The 16778-nt window shown below is 41.8% G+C and overlaps 1 protein-coding gene across 3 annotated transcripts in view; it reads right to left on the bottom strand.

Moving 5' to 3' along the window:
- Positions 1–1426: 1426 nt before the first annotated feature.
- Positions 1427–16778, bottom strand: part of rab11fip5a (RAB11 family interacting protein 5a (class I)) — a 37343-nt gene continuing 21991 nt past the window's right edge. For 2 of the 3 annotated variants that reach the window (XM_037796778.1, XM_037796777.1), the window contains 5 exons: positions 16061–16572; positions 13404–13992; positions 8366–10780; positions 6051–6207; positions 1427–5193 (listed from right to left, as the gene is read on the bottom strand). In XM_037796778.1, coding sequence (XP_037652706.1) covers positions 4936–5193; positions 6051–6207; positions 8366–10780; positions 13404–13992; positions 16061–16572 — 3931 coding nt within the window. In that variant the 3' untranslated portion in view covers positions 1427–4935. The remainder of the gene's footprint in view (positions 5194–6050; positions 6208–8365; positions 10781–13403; positions 13993–16060; positions 16573–16778) is intronic. The other variant, XM_037796779.1, reaches the window with a different exon arrangement.

The raw sequence follows: 16778 nt of genomic DNA, 5'->3' as shown, positions 1-16778 counted from the left end.
CTGAAGGAAGGTGTTTGAGATTAAAGAGTATAACATAGCCCTCTAGTGGTGGTTTTGAATTAAAGTCAGTAGTAGTAAAATGTGCAGGGGTTGGACAAAATAACCCCTCACATCCATTAAAACACAGGCTACAGCATGAAATATCTTAGATATTCTAGATTTTATTGTACATGTACATTGATTGCACATGTCTGTATTGTTCTATTGTGATTAAGGGCACATCATGTTAAGTTCTCTGTAATTTCTTCTGGGAATTTGGGGGCAATATAGGAGGAGTTGAATACTATGATTAAAACCTTACAGCACATATGGTGGGAAGTATATATGCTGGTTCCAGCATTTTTAGACTTAATATTGTGTATTTTGCCTTACAAAAAAGCACATGTGAATTGATCCTGTCATGTGAAACACATTTCACACGTGGAGCATCTTTTTATATGTGCAAAATTCACATATTGATAGTTTTCAGATACTTCACATGTAAAAATGTTAGACATAAAATGTGAAAACATCAATTTCACATTAAATATTACAGATGCACCATGTACACAATTTTTACGTGTGATCAATTCACATGCAGGCACGTTTTCAGACTTTTCACATGTCAGAAAAATATCAATAATTGAGAGATTCAGTGATGCATTTCTCCAGCAGAATAGGATTCATGGCAGTGTGGTGTGAGCTAATACAATATGAAAAATCCAAAAATGTAGGGGGTTGTTTTAGAGGGACACACATTTCTAAAATCCTGGCTACAGACACTTGTAATATTGTTAAAGAAAACAATGTTCAAATTTAATTTATTGTGAGTGTTTAAATTTAAAGTTACTTCATTACTTTTCATTACTTAACACAGTGTTCTCCAGTCAAAACATCCCAACTGGACTTGATTTTGATTGGTTCTCCTCACTGAAGAGCTGATAAAAAAAAATCAACTTTCAAATACTTGTAATCATAGCATTAATAAATAAATAATTACCCTGAGTTTAACACCACTGCAGTGGGTACAGATGCGTCACTCTTGATATAACAAGATATGTTTCTTTTTGTTATTAATTAATGTCTTCATGAATGATATTACCTGATAGAAAACCAGCTATAAAACTGGGCAAGGGTTGAAGCTTACAATACAGTTAAGTGTTTTGATATTATGTTTCTGCTAAGATGTATAAAACAACAGGTAACAAAAGGTATATATAACATCTAACACCAAAATAAGTCAAACTTGCAGCTCCTTTAGTTACATGATTACCTAAATGTTTTGTACATTTGTCTTTGCTAAACAAATCCAGATATTTTACCACCTTGGAACCGGATACAAGATGGAGCTAGCTATCAGAAACAAACCCTGAATGCAAACAAAGAACGACCACAATCAGAAAAAACACACCCTAACACACCCCAAAGAAAGATTTACACCCAAACATATGGTGAGCAAGAAACACAAAATATTCTTTATTAAATATACAAAATTTGTGAAACAGAATTGCATCACGAATTGTAAACTTTCCAATCTCACATACTACCTTAAGCACATTCCACCGGCTACACACTCAAGGACAAAATACAAAACAGTTTAAACTTAAATAAAAATGGAAGACATGGAACTTATTCTTGCGCTTCGTAAGTGCCGAGTCACATTGAATATGTCTCTACAGTCATCTATGCACTTGATATTGCGATCGCACAGCAGAACTGAGATGACAAAGACGGTTTTGGATGGTATTGTATGCTTTTAGGCCAAGTGCTTAAATCACAGAGCGATTAGAAAGTGCAGTACGGTGTAAAGTAGATCCAACTATACCGATATCAACAGACAGGTACAGTAAAGTTATGTTCTGACGATTAAGTAGTGCAAGAACATCCACAAACGCTGTTAAAAGTGGCATCATATCAGAATACTTCATGGTGTATCGATCTGCTCTATAGATTAAGTTTCAAGGCTTTTTTTTGGCATTTCACAGGAAATCACTGTTACTGCTAATTGTCTATTGGTATGCATACCATTTATTTTTGTGCAGTGATCTAAACAATAACAAAACGAAGTTAAAAAAAGTGAACTCTCTCAGTGAACAGATGGCTTTTCTTCTTCAAAACCTGCCACGACAAGTCAAATGAAGTGCTAGATTCTTGACGAAAACAAAACAAAAATAAGGCAGCATTTGGCATTTCAATACGGCATATATATGCTGTAAAATGCGGTATACATCCCTTGTAACACCTGAAAGCAGTAGCGATATGCGTGCTCTAGCAGAAGCGGATGTGACACACAGACACTGAGGGAGAGGGGAGTCAAGAACCGGCATGTTGCAGGCATTTTGATAGCGGTGGCGTCGTGTTGATAACACACACATACACACACGTGTAGGAAGGCAGAAGCATGAGATCAGAGAAGCTGTGATGGCTGATCTTGATACTGACTGAGTGATACTGTCTTCACCTGATAACACCGTGACCCATACAAGAATCAGTTAGCTTATGTGGCTGAGCATTATGGGTAATTTCAAGACATGCCCATAGAGAAGAAGAAAAAAAAAAAAAGGAGAAAAAGATAGGAAGGAGCAAGCAAAAGATAAACAGCACTTATTGTGCGTGGAAATAAAACCATTCACTTGCTGGCTAAGAACACTTTTGAACATTCAGAAGCTACAATCGGTTCCCAGTGATGTGCACACGACAAGGCTGAACTCTCACGCCGCTCATTTGGTTTGTAGTTTCAAAAACTAGTCAGAGCACTCGGTATTTATTTGGGAACATTTGTAGAGTGTCAATCCAAAACACCATGTGGAAGAAGTGATGCCATTGAAGTACATTACTGTATGAGAAACATATTGGTGGTTTTGCATGAATTTACCTCATTAACTAAATATTGTGAATACTTTAAAATGATGCAGACTATTTTCCAAAGCATATTTGAAGAGTATCGATTTGTTTCCTTCCTTCTAAGCAGCAATTATTTTTCAGTTAATTTCAGGAATAGCTCGACATTTAGGGAAATACGCTTATCTGCTTTCTTGCTGAGGGTTAGATGAGAAGATCAATACCACTTTAAAATATCTACGCTAAGGCTCTGATCAGACAGAGCACCTTTGAGCAGACTGGGGCGGCTTTTTGTAATAGTTTTCAATGAGAGTGAAGCGTTTTATGCACTGCTTCTGCTGAGCACCTGTTTTTCCACTCTATGCGCCTCGCATTTTTACGGGAGCGCCCTGACTGCCTCGATTTGAAATAAATTCATCTCAGAGCGGAAAAGCACCCAATGTCATTAGCGTTTTTTTCTAATCTTTCTGGATACCCGAAGCTATATGATTAGCTTAGCTTAGTATTAAGGGGGAAACAGTTAGCTTGCCTGACAACTCACATGTCTAAAGCACTGAGTTGTAGTTTTATGGGGAGTAACGTATTGTAATTATTTCTTGGTGAACAGCAGCCGGGTGCAGTGACTTCCTGGAGTTCTTGGACTCTGGACCTTGTATCAAACCAGCAGAGACTCCAGGAAGTCACTGTGTCCAGCTGCTGTTCGCAAAAAAAGAAAATGTTTTTATATCACGCAAGTACCCATAAACCAACAACTTGTCCTTTTTACGTTTCTGTTGGTGCATAAAATGATTGGTTGAGCCAGGCTAACCGTTTCCCCCTGCTTCAAGCCTTAATGCTAAGCTAAGCTAATCATGTAAAGTCGAACGGTCCCTTTAAGCATGAAAAAACACTGGCAGAAACTTGAAACTTACTCGAGATCAACTGAAATGAACATTCTGTTGCCTTCATTTATTTATAATATTGTGTAATACAGTAACTGTGTGCAGGGCCTGTCCAAAAACTCTCCTTTTTGGCGTTGAGATTTACAAATGTCTTTTGATTTTCTGACAGGATAGTAGAGCTGAAATAATTACTCAATATATTGATTAGCCAATTGACAGGAAACTGTTAATCTAATAATAATCTATTAATTGTTTAAACCAGTTTTCAAAATGCCAAATATCTGATATTTCCATCTTCCCAGATTTTTTTTGAGGATTTATTGCTTTTCTTTGTTTTATAGTAAACTGAATATCTTTGGATTTGAACTGTTGGTCTGACAAAAACAGGCAATCTGAAGACGTCACCTTGCGCTCTGATATTTTGCCGACCAAACGATGACCATTAATCAAGAAAATAACAATAATTGCAAACCTACAGTATAGCTTGTGTTTGCAGTGTTTTCTGGTAACTGAATCCTAAATCTCAGGTATCAGAGCCTTTTTGACATCTGCTCTCAACAGCATTACTACCTTCATAACACAACTATGAAATAAAAACAAATGCAACAAAATGTTCACTGTAATGGATTTTTGGTCACTGCAAGTTGAGTTTCACGCTGCACTGAACCGAAGTGAAACCAGTGGCTGCCTCGAAGGTATAAAATCAATCTAAACCTGATGGTATGTTACAGAAATGGCCAGCATTGATTTAAAGGATATGCAATTTGTAGTTAATGGTCTGAAACATGCAAAACCACCAGAGTGGCTCTTCAAGTTGCTAGCTACAGAACTGCAACACTTTAGGAGAGTATATTTTGAAAAACTGTGTGAGGAGTTAGTTGGATATTCGTACAGTGTTCTGGACTGAGACTCTACCATTTCTATCTTCTGTGATAAGGTGATAGAAGTGAGGTGAGGTGAAAAGGAGGAATCATTGTTTCTACAATCAGGATCCCAAAATGGAAGCATCTCAAAACCAACCGGCTGTGTGAACCTGAAAACAACCTGAGGACCCGCTACATTCAGAACCGCCCGAACCAAAGCCTTCCACAAGGACGTGTTTCAGCGCAGTAAAGCATGCCGGCTGGAAAACACCGCCCTGACATCTCTCAGTGCCGAGATATTTGTATCAAAAAGGACAGCATAGCAGTGAAAAGACTAAAGAGCTGTTGTGGAGGACGGAGTGAACGGAGCGTCACTTTAACTTGGAGCGCACTTGCAGGAGAGTTGGCTTCTGCTCCATGATGCGCACCAGCAGCGTGTCAATGTAGTCCTCCAGATCTTTGACCTGCGGCTTCAGCTTCTTCAGCTCCACCTCCCGCTTAGCCAGCAGAGATTTCTGACGGTCATACTCCAACTTCTGCCTCTCCAGCTCGGACTCCCGCTGCACCAGCAGGGCGACCAGTTCGCTGTGGTTCAGGTGGTAGTACGAGCCGGCTCCTTCTGTCACGACCTGAACACACACAGAGAAACAGACAGACAGGAAGAAGAATGAAAGTGTAACAAAGATAAGGACAGTGTGATGTGTTTTCATTGGATTTCTTGTTGAGTAAATTGAGTTTGTCTGTTCACTGCTCATTCTAACTACATTATTCAGAAATCAGAAATTGAATACCACATAACTCTCTATGCACCAGAGGATTTATCCCAAGAAAGAGGGTTTCCAACAGTAAATGCATAATGATCAGGATAGATATTTTTTCTTAACCTTTATCTATTCAGGGAGGAAAAACAGGACCTTCCGCTACTCTAACCTTTAGTCCATCTCTGCCTTGTTTTATTACTTAAAACAGATCAGCGTAAACTATAATTACAAACAAAATTACATTATTTAGATGATGTAACCAAGTTATGTAAAAAACAATGTAATTCTACTCAAAATGCAGGATCTTAATATGTTATTTTTCCTTTGTTTTCCAAGTCATCTGCTGCTGGATTCTTACAAAATAAAACATTAATGAACAAAAACTCACCACTTTTACCTAATGTATGTATTTGTCTTAATGTGTATGTGTCTGTTTAATTAAGTTAGTATTATAATCATTATTGTTGTGCTTTCATCAAGCAGGAGTTATGTATGTAAATATACCGAGACAAACAGCTTAAAAATTGTTTTTTCTGAAGTGTGTGATTACCAGAAGTGTAATTTCATTTATATAAAAGTGCAGGTTTAAATGTCATATAAATCTAAACACTACTGATGATCATTAAAGCTCAAAACACAAACATAGTTACTGTTGTTTTCCTCTGAAGGGCAGTATTACAGTATTTTTATATCATTATTATTATTATTATAATAACATAGTGTACCTTCTTCCTGTCTGTGTCCTGCTCGCTGAGCTGGCTGCTCCTCCCCGGGTGGATGGTGGACTTGAGCTTCTCCAGGCCGGTGGCCAGCACTGACCGGCCCTCCGTCCGCTTCTCCTCAGCCGGTATGGCAGTGGTGAGGGGCTTCACTGGGTGGGGGCTGGAGGGGACGACAACAAGCAGCACACACATATATATACATATATATATACACGGTAAACAGTCACAGATCCCACTTCATACGACACCAACACCTCTGTGGATTTTCAGTTTTACACAGAAGACTTTCAGGTGATGTAAGGACACCTAGCTGCCATACTGGAGGTCCAAAGCTCTTTGATATTCATGGATGAAAAAAAATCCAATTATCTTTCAGCAATGTGTCTGAAATTATCACAGAAATGTGACTTGAATTTACATTTATTTTTCCTTCCTCTGTTTTTATTTGAAAAGTGCCAGAGGGGAAGTCTGTGTGGCGTGTGATTTTCAGAGTAAAATCCTTTTTAAGTGGCCACTTACACAGTTTTAAACAAAATAAAACTAAATCTAATGCTTGTAGCTGTGGGTGAAACTCAAGGCTTGTTTTAATCAATGTAGAATAAAATATTTGAATACTTTTAGTGCAACTGACAATCATTTGCATTTAAATGTATTAGAATAAAACTATTACCTACAGTTAACTGCTAAATTACAAGCATTTTTTGTCATTACATATGTTCAAACTCAGTTCTGAGATAAATCTGAGGGGGCCTAAAAGTCCTTCAAATGAAACAATGTGAGAGGGAACAAATCACTCCGGAACAGCCTTCCATCCCACATTAAGCTCCACCATTAACAATTTTAAATCAAATTTAAAGACCGCCCTATATTCACTTGCTTTAATCTCAGTCTGAGGCTGCCCCGTGGCTTTTATCAAGTCCCCTCTTAACTTATATCTAACGTCCTCTTACTGCTTCTCAATCTGTTGTTGGTTTTAGTCTATTACTTCTAACTTTTTATTTCATTTTTTACCTTTCTTTTATTGTTTTATTGTGTTATATCATGTATAAATGCCTTTTATGTGTTATGTTTTTACTGGAAAGCACTTTGGGTCGACTCCTGTTATTTTTAAATGTGCTATATACTGTAGATAAACTGACTTCACTTGAGCTTTTATTCTGAAAAACCACACACACAACACAACACAACCGTAGTGTCCAGACAGACAAAAGAAATCACAACATTTAAAGAGTCTCTCTGAAGCAAATTAAGTTTGTTCTTGTTGTTTTTTTCATGACAGAACCATCTTACATGGGCTAAAAATAAGTCTGTCTCGCTGTTAAATTATTAAATTACATCAAATGAATTTGCCTGCTGGCTAGTTCGCTGACAAACAACCAGAAACCAGCTCTTTGTTCAGGTCAACTTCAAGGATCTCAAACTGCAACTCTACAATAACACAGGAAAGACAATTTCCTGTGTCAGTGACCTACATTTACAAGGAAATCTATCCTTTATGAGACCACTTAATGACTTACTGCAGAGACTTACAATCATATTTGTCACATATATCTTTCTTTAGCCCAGGTAATATAGGTTTAGAGATTATTTGAGCACCACAGATTGTCCTCTGAACATCCAGGCAGACATGGATGCTACACATCAACCATTCAAAACCCTTAAGTTTAGTGATCAAGAGTAAAGGAGGTTAGACAATGTGTAAGAGTCCTCATTAAAGGAAATACTGGTGAAAATTGAAAGACTTAATTGCATGCGTTGGTGCAATCAAACATGTAGAATAGTGTTAAATGTGTTAATACCCCGAGGTGAAAAGGAAATGCTATCAGTGACACAACAACACCTTCGTTGCCTCGTGGAAAGCCTGGTTACTGGTTGAGATTTTGGCAAATGAGTGTGGCTGTGTGAGAACACTAGCTGGCCCTGTGGGGAGGGGGGGTTGGTGTGTGTATATATACAGTATGTGTGTGTGTTGGGAGGGAGGGGGTGTGTGTGGTAGGAATCAGGGCAAAATAATAACTGCTAATTGGCCTGAGGCTCTGTTTCCCCTCCCGTTACCACAGAGCCAGGACACACACAAGACACCTGCAGAGGAGTCCTGTTAACACCAGGATATATATGTGTGTGTGTGTCTTCACAAAGTGATGAAGAGAAGGTCGCACCACACAGGAGAATCCCCTCGAGAGTCGGCGGCACAGAAGAAAAGCAGGCGGAAGCAGAGCGGCAGAGGAAGACCGAAGAGACGACAGGATAGAGATTTCTGGAAGTGGGAAAAAAAAGTGCTTCCGCTCCACCTTTACACCGAGCGTGTGCAACCTCACCTGTTCTGCTGATTGGCTGCCTGCTGCTGCTGCGTGTCCAGAAGCATTGGCGCTGCAGCTCGTGGCGTGCTGGGTGGTGACCTCGCCGTAGCGTTGGCAAGAGGAGGGAGGGAACAGAGCGCTAGAGGGGAGCTACTGCTTTGAGGAGTTAGAGAGGGAGCAAAGGAGGTCAGAGAGGGGAGGTCGGGGCCGGGCTGGGCTGAGGAGGAGGACTCCTGTATTGCACCAGGATCACTCCCAAAGGAGGGCAGGAGCAGTTCGTCAAAGGCCAATATCAGAGTGCCCTCAGACTGGGAGCGGTATAGCGCAGCACTTTGTGCCTGAGGGGATTTCGAGAGCACGTCACCTAAGATGGTGTGCTGACTTTCCACGCCTCCTTCAGTGAGCTCCTTTTGATTAGAGCTCATGTAAGAGTCCGTCGGGAGTAAATCGAAGTTATACCCTATCATGGAGTTTGACTCGAGAGTTGCCGTCTTGTCCTCGGCTCCACAGACGGATCCTTCAGATTTGTCTTCGTTATTTGGCTTGCATGCATTGGTTGAAACGTCTTGGCCCAAAGCGTCATCAGCAGTCGTCTGGATCTCACTCAGCTCGCCACACAGCGTCGAGGTCGCAGAGTGCAGCGTCTTGTTTGGCTCCGAGCATTTGGAGGACGGGTGAGACTCGCAGGTTTGGTAATCCTGCGAGTCGGCGCTCACATAAAGGCTTTGGAAAAAGCTGCTGGAGCTCTGATCGGACACCCGAGAGTGCAACAGCGCGTCGTCAAAGTCTCGGCTGGGGCTGCTCGTGATGCGGCTGGTGTTGAGGAGATCACCAAAAAGCCCGAATGGTATAGGAGAACAGTCGCTCACATTCTGCCCTCCTAAACTAGTGCTCTCAATGGGCGAGTCCGACGAACTCTGCTTCACATCAGGGGAGGAGGTTATGATGTGTAGTGATGGGCGTGTGGAGCAGAGTTTATCATCGTCCGTAGTGTTACGTACAAATACAGATGAATCATTTAACACTTTTGAAAAATCCTCTTCAGATTCGTTGAATTCACCTGTGCCTTTCTCTTCATTTTCAGTGTCAGGCTGTAAAGAGATGTTGGATCGTTCTGGTAACAAGTCAGTGTTTGAAAAGTTTGGTGACGGAGTATTTGCACCCTCACTTCCTGTCTCTCTTGCAGCGATCACAGGCTGCTGATGTGTCAGCACTGGGCTCTGCTGCGACCCCTCTAAACCGTTTAAATCTGCCTTTTCATCACCATTACTCTGCTGAATAACAGTGTGCTGAGCTACATCGACTAAAGACAGATCGGTGGACCCGTCAGTAACGTCATCTTCCGATTCTGAGTGTTTTACATTTTTTACAACAGATGAATCGGCGGATTTCTCAAAGCCGAGGACGTTGATTTCAAAGATCTGTGCCTCTGCTTCCTTGGAGGAGGATGCGGAGAATTTATCCGAATAAGAAGAGAGACAGGAGAGGAAATCCTCCTCTGCTGAACTGCCGAGACCTGAAGAACCAGGATCTGGGGAGCTGCTGTTGAGCTTTACAGGCGAGGCGTGACGGGGGGCTTGATGCATATTAGTGTCGGTTAAATCATTTGTGTTAGTAGCTCGATTAGTTTCAGAGCGAACATCCAGTTTTGGTGAGTTAGTGGAAGTATTTAAAGTCATGTTGTCACTCTCGAAGCTTGCATGCTCTGGGATTGTCTCGAGGAATTGTGCAAATGTGTCAAGATGATATGCGTTAGTGATGGTTTTATGTGCATCAAATACAAAATCTGTGCAAGGTTGATTCACATTAGTGTTTTGATCCGTTACTGGTAGTAATGCTCCTTTATCACTGCAGTGTTCCAGTGGATGTTCACTGTTTTGCTGTGTTTTGCAATCTGTGGTCAGATCCTCAGGAGACTGCAGCCTGCCAGCTGCAAACGCTTCAAAGGATTCGTCCCACTCTGAGTCCAGGTCCAGCTCCCCGGCACACATAAAAGGGTTGGACAGCTTCCCGCTTAAAGGGCTCTCCCCTTCCATGGGAGTCGGAGGAAGAGGTCGTTTCTCAGCTTTGGCCATCACTTCGCTCTTTGCATCCGTACCTATGATGGAGTCCTCTGTGGTTGGGTTGTCATGAGTCAGGGTAGGGTTACTCGCCTGTGGAAAGAGTTGAGCTATGGGGGGCCGGGCGCTGGAGAGATAGGGCAGAGGAGGCAGCGAAGGTTTTAGGGGCTGAGCGGTTAGCGGGTCGTCATAGAAAGGATTGTGTTGGAGGAGAGAGAAGAAAGGGTTGCAGGGGGATAAGGGAGGTGGGGTGGTCTGTGAGGGGCTGAAGGGGTTAGAGTGATGCAGAGGAGAGACCGGAGGGGCAGGATCTACAGGGAGACCCAGGGGGTGGGGGTCAGTGCTGGGTTCTAGTTTAGGTGACACCACCAGGCTGTGAAAGGAAGGGCACACAGTCCTCTTGATTAGTGTGGGTAGTTCACACAGCTCCACTACAGGCCTGCAGGAGGGTTTCTTTCTCAACTCACATTGTGAATTACACCAACCTCTGTATGTGTCATCATACATCATACATCATGTTTTGGCTCTTACACACATCTTAATCATCTGTGTAACCCAATTTATTCAAAATATCCTTTTTATTCCTTTAAACTCTATTTGAATTCATTATGCTGTTTATTACACGGCTACTTACTGAAGAAATCAATAATTTGAATTTTTTTTTTACAAAAATGGTCCTCCAGAGTCCTTGATCAGAACTACGTCCATAGCATCGGTCTGTTATACATAGCCGTGAATATAGTGGCTTTATCAGTAACTGCTATGCAAACATTAACAATCAAACATTGCATATTAATTGTTTAAAACAATCACACTAAACAAAACTAACACAGAAACTGGCATCGATCCACATCCAAAACATCCGTCTCTGTGCCTCTTGTGTGTTCTCATTGGCCCGTGATGTAATATTTTGCAAGAAAAGTTGATGCAGCCCGGTGTAATGATTACTTAGTGCTACTGGTGCCAACTTGGCTCTTTTCCCCAAGGATATAAAAGCATGTGGGTGTGTAGGTAGTGAAAATGTATAGTTACAGAGCTGGCAGAAAGGCATTGAGTGTACTATGGTCCAGAATAGCTGACCTCACTTCAATCAGCAGCCGCTTATCAGTCCAATATTTTGTTTACGCTCAGCGTATAGAAACATTACGATACTGTTGTTGTTTTTTGGTCTTGGTCGGGTAAATCAACAAAAATAAAAATTACAAGTAGCTGTTTAAGGGTTCTTTAAGACCTGAATTAAAAATTAATTTGATATAAGACTCCAATACAAACTGTAGGAGCAATGCACTCAACAGAACAGAGAGCAGCACCAGAGGGAGTACAGTACAGCAGGTGACACCCTCCAGATAAATTACCCACTAAAGAATGTGCTTGTGTTAGAAGTGGAAATAAAATTGGATGGGGGGTTTCTTCCCTCCCCTTCTCCCTACCCACACACACACATTACCAATGCACTGACAAAACACACACCTACACACACACCTACACACACACACACACACAGTTACACAAAATCTGTAAGAGAACAAATATTGTTCCAGCTCACATCATCATCTTTCCATTGAAACTGACATTATCAGTGAACCGTGCACACGGCTACAGCTTGATGGAGCTAATTTCACCGGAGCAGCTCCCCTCCTCCATCTGCATTGCAGATACCTGCTGTAACCAGAGACTGAGACCAGGAGCTGAGGAGGGATGTGTGCAGAGCTGGAGGCGACTTCCAGCAGCCATGCTGGTGCACAGGAAGTGAAAAGTAAAACAACTACTCTGATGTGACTGTTGAACATAACGCTGCTTCTCTGAATATAGATTCTGATACAGAATACAGATATACACTTTGAAGGAATATCTCAACATTTTAGGAAATAGGTTCATCTTTCGAGAGTCAAATGAGAAGACCGATACCTCCCTAATGTCTGTGTGTTTAGCAGCTCGAGCCAGGAGGCCGTTAGCTTAGCATAAAGACTGGAAACGGGGGTAAACGGCTAGCCTGGCTCTGTCCAAAGTTCCATAATATACCGACCAACTGCTGAATCATTAAAATGGTTAAAGCATCAATTAGCACTAAAGGGGGAATTAGGTTAATTATTTCTTAGAGAGCAACAGTTGGGCGCAGTGACTTCCTGGATTCTTGTCGTCACAGTGAGGTTGCCAGGTTTGGTAGTACCTTTGTGCCTGTGCAGAGACCTATATGAAAACCTGTGCTAACCGGCCATATCTGGCAACCTGCACTATAGCTGGAGATGCTGCACAGAAGTGCTGGGTGGATGGATAAAAACTGTTGTTTGTCAAGACGAGTTTCAGCACGTAACTCACTCTTAGGGTGCTTTCACAAGCCATAGTTTGTTTGGTTAGTCCGAATCAGAGTGAAATTGATACTTTTGGTTCGTTATCTATGTAGTCTGGGTCAGTTTCACAGTGCACAAATTAAAGCGGAGTATATATAAATATAAAAACTAAGTTGCTAAAGGATCGAATTTATCTTTTTCGTCTAAAGAGCTGCCACTTCTATGCAGGGAAGAGCGGACTTTGATTTATTGCTGTCGCAAAGTGTTTTCATTTTGACTCTGCACTGATCTGACTCTGAACTTTTTATCACTGATATTTATGACTAATATTTTGTCTCATTTGTGCCTTATTTATTCCTTGTCAATGTGTGAAGTCTTTTAATACAATGCACCATTTGAAGTTGACGCAACTGCAATTTTGTTATGCTTGCATAATGACAATAAAGTTCTTGTTTGATTGATTCTTTCATGCCTCTATTTCTGCCAATTAAAACCAAAGTATAAGAGCCACCTGCAATAAGACACTGGCTGATGATGCAGGGAGATCTAAACAGTACAGCTACAAACTCTCCTGAGCAGTTTTTGACCTTCTTGATTCAATCCATATTCATATTGAGATGATAATTCATCATCTGTTTGATGCTGTAACACAGGAGCCTGTCAGTGTGTGATTAGTCATCTCTGTGATCACAGTGTGTATCTCACCTGGGTTTGCTGTGCGAGTCCTTTGATCCAAACCATCCCTTGTGTTTTTCCTCGGTGGCGGCGAGGGCCTGTTCAGACTCATCCTTGGACTGACTCTGCCCCTTCCCCGCGGACTCACTCCTCCCAGAGGAGAACAAGTTCCTCCTCTGCTTTTTCCCCTGGCTTTCCGACTCCGCCGTGGTGGAGGAGGAGGAGGAGGCAGCCCGTCCCAACTGCTCCTCCTCGTCACCCAGCATGGGGCCGCTTTTCTCCAGCGCCGCCGCTATGGCTGCCTTCTCCTCCTCGCCGGGCTTGTCAAAAGACCAGCGGCGCCCATCTCCGACGGGGCTTTTGGGGAGGTTCGCGGAAGGTCTGAGGTTCTGCAGAGACACGGAGAGAGGCAAAGACTTCTGCAACGGTCCCAGGCCTAAAGAATCCGCCGGTTTTCCTGAGCCTGGGTCCAGGGGCTGGACGTTGTAAGCATGGCTTCCGTTAACGCACACAGTGAACTGAGGCACTGCGATGGTGATCTCACCGGGCTCATCATCGGGCTCATCACCAAACTCACATATGAGGGAGGACGACTTGGGCGACATGTTGTCTGTGTGCTCTGCAAAAAACAAGGTGAACGAAAAGAAGTGGAGAGGAGAGAGAGAGAAAAAAGGATGCAGATAATCAATGACCTTACTAACTTACACTTGTAGCACTAGGCAGCTTAATTGGGTGATAAAGCCTTGTAATGGCTTAGACTGACAATATTTTTCACAGCAGGACGGATTAGCATCACTAGCAGACATACAGTAGGTTAAGAGTGATTGGTTTCTAGTATAATGAGACCTGTTGCTCTGAGCTTCACAGGGCTACATCTCTCCAATCAGGTGATTTAATGATGTAGATGGCCCTCAGGGGAGCACCAGCCTCCATAAGGTCCATACAAAACACAGCAGCTTCACAGGTGGGATTTTCACTCTAAGTTAATTAATTATTCGCAGGCACATTATCAGTTTGTTTCATAACAACATTTCAGCATGTTAGCTGATTATAGCAACACTGTGGTGTTAGAGGTGAATGGACAATCACAGCATTTTCTCCCTATTAATATGTCATTATATTCACTTAAGTATTCAAAACCATATGGTGAAAGCTGAAAATGTCACACTAATACATTAAATTAATAATTTTGAGAAATTAAAATATGTTCTGAAGTGTCTAAAGCTGGGCATACACTGTACGATTTTAGCCCATTTCTGGCCCAAATTTTGAGCCGCACGACTCATTTTAGTGCAATCCTCCAGACCTCTCCTAGCAAACAAACTTTACCTGCCTCAGAGGTTTCAAACAAATCTTTATTGACAACTGTCAACAGCCAGAAAGGCCCACAGGGGCCAATGGGCCATGTTTTTTTCTATTTTAGACATACAGTGTGAGCACTCAGATCGTGGCTGACGATTGGACCGTGCAGTGTGAGCACAAATATCGTGAGCTTTGGCTTCGCTTCGCAGAAAGATCTACTCGTACAGTAGGAGTAGGGGTTAGACAACAACATTTCTATAATTGTGCAGTGTATGCCCAGCTTAAGATCTCTAAAATTTCATTATAAAATTTCCCGTTTCCAGTCTTTCTGCTACGCTAAGCTAACCGGCTGCTGGCTGTAGCTTCATATTTTGTGGACAGATGGGAAAATGTTATTAATCTTCTCATCTAACTCTCAGCAAACCAAAAATTCCCAAAAGGTTTAACTATTCAGTGCGAAATCAGTTTCTCCTTGCCAAAAGCTCAATTGTTGCAGTATTTGTTGCATCTTCCTGTTTTATAATCACCACTCCCGTAGTACGTACAAGTTAAGACCTGTCCATTTCACAGTAATTCATCCATTTTCTCAATAGCAGTTCTTCCTTTTTAGATTCAAACACAAGTGACGAGCAACTTCAGAAAGGAGAACAAAAACAAAACCTCTCAAACTGCTTTCTCCGTTATCAAACACTGGCACAAATTGTTTTTAGGAAGTGGTTTATTTCGAAATATTTGACATAAATTACTCGTACTATCCAGCAAGTTCTGCAATAGAAATGTATAGTGTTAGTAGTAGATTAGTTTAGAGCTGAAAAGATTAGTCAATTAGTCCTTAATTTTTTTCTATAATGGATTTATCATTTTAATAATTTTTCAAACAAAAATAGTGAAAAAAATGCCAAACATCGTCTGGTTCAAGGCTCTCAAATGAGACAACTTGCTGCTTTTCTTCATCATATATCATCATAACCTTAATATCTTTGGGTTTTAGACTATTGGTCAAACTAAACAAGACCTTTAAGATGTCACATTAGACTGTAAAAAGTCACGATGGGCATTTTTCACTATTATTTGATATTTTAGTTGATATAATTGGTTTGATTAATTAAACTTTATATCTGGGCTCCTAATTCAAGGGATTAGTTGGCTCCATATGGAGTGGCTTTTTAACGATTATTTGACATTTAAGTTGATTTTATTGACTTGATTAATCCAAAAAATGGTTGTTTTTGTTGTTAAAGATTGCAGAGTTGTCCCAAAAGGGAAACACAAACCTGCGAGCATCAACTGAAGAAAAGGACGGATGACTATGAACTGGCAGTGGGTATAATAGTCAAATATTCTTCATTAAGTGATAACGCGGCATCTCTACTAGTCGTTCTCACCTGGGCTGTTATCGACCGTCAGGTTGCTGCTGTTACTGGGTGAGTTGGAGAGGTCAGAGACGACCACGCTGATGCCGGCTGTGGGGCTCAGGCTCCCGCCCCGTGACGACGACTCACTGCTCTCCGAGCCGAGTGATGTGCAGGAACGAGTGTCTGACGACTTCCTCAGCTTCCCTCTCAGGAAGAAGGTCCTCATCTTGCTCCGCCGGGCCTCGCCCCCCTCGTCGTCTTCGTAATCCTCCTCCCCGCCTCCGTCGCTCGGCAGCCTCGTCCGCATCCGCTGAAGGGACCCGTAACCGCTCGGCAGGACGGCCGCCGCCAAGTCCTCCTCGCTGGATCTCTTCTTCCCCTTTATGCGCTCTTTCAGCTTGCCGAAGGTGGAGGCGCCCTTGTCCTTCATGACGAGGTCGTACATGCTAGCCGTCAGGTTGTTTCGGGTGAATTGGATGGTGACTTGAATGTCTCCTCGTTCTTTCTCCTTCTTCCCCGTCTTAGAGTTGAGCTTGTACCACCTGCAACACAGAACAATCCATTTACATGAGATTAACAGAAAACACTCACTTTCGCAGAGACACAATTAGTCATTTAATCAATTAATTGGTGGACAGTAAATCAATTCATTGTTGAAGTCATTTATCAAGCAAAAATGCAGAACATTTGTCAGTTACGGCTTCTGAAATTATATATTAGCTGTTTTTTTCTGTTTAATATCATAATA

Source organism: Sebastes umbrosus, chromosome 16 (genome assembly GCF_015220745.1).
Source record: "Sebastes umbrosus isolate fSebUmb1 chromosome 16, fSebUmb1.pri, whole genome shotgun sequence".
Lineage (NCBI taxonomy): Eukaryota > Metazoa > Chordata > Actinopteri > Perciformes > Sebastidae > Sebastes > Sebastes umbrosus.
Note: the sequence above shows the minus strand (reverse complement) of the source record. Positions and strands in the feature narration are given on the sequence as shown.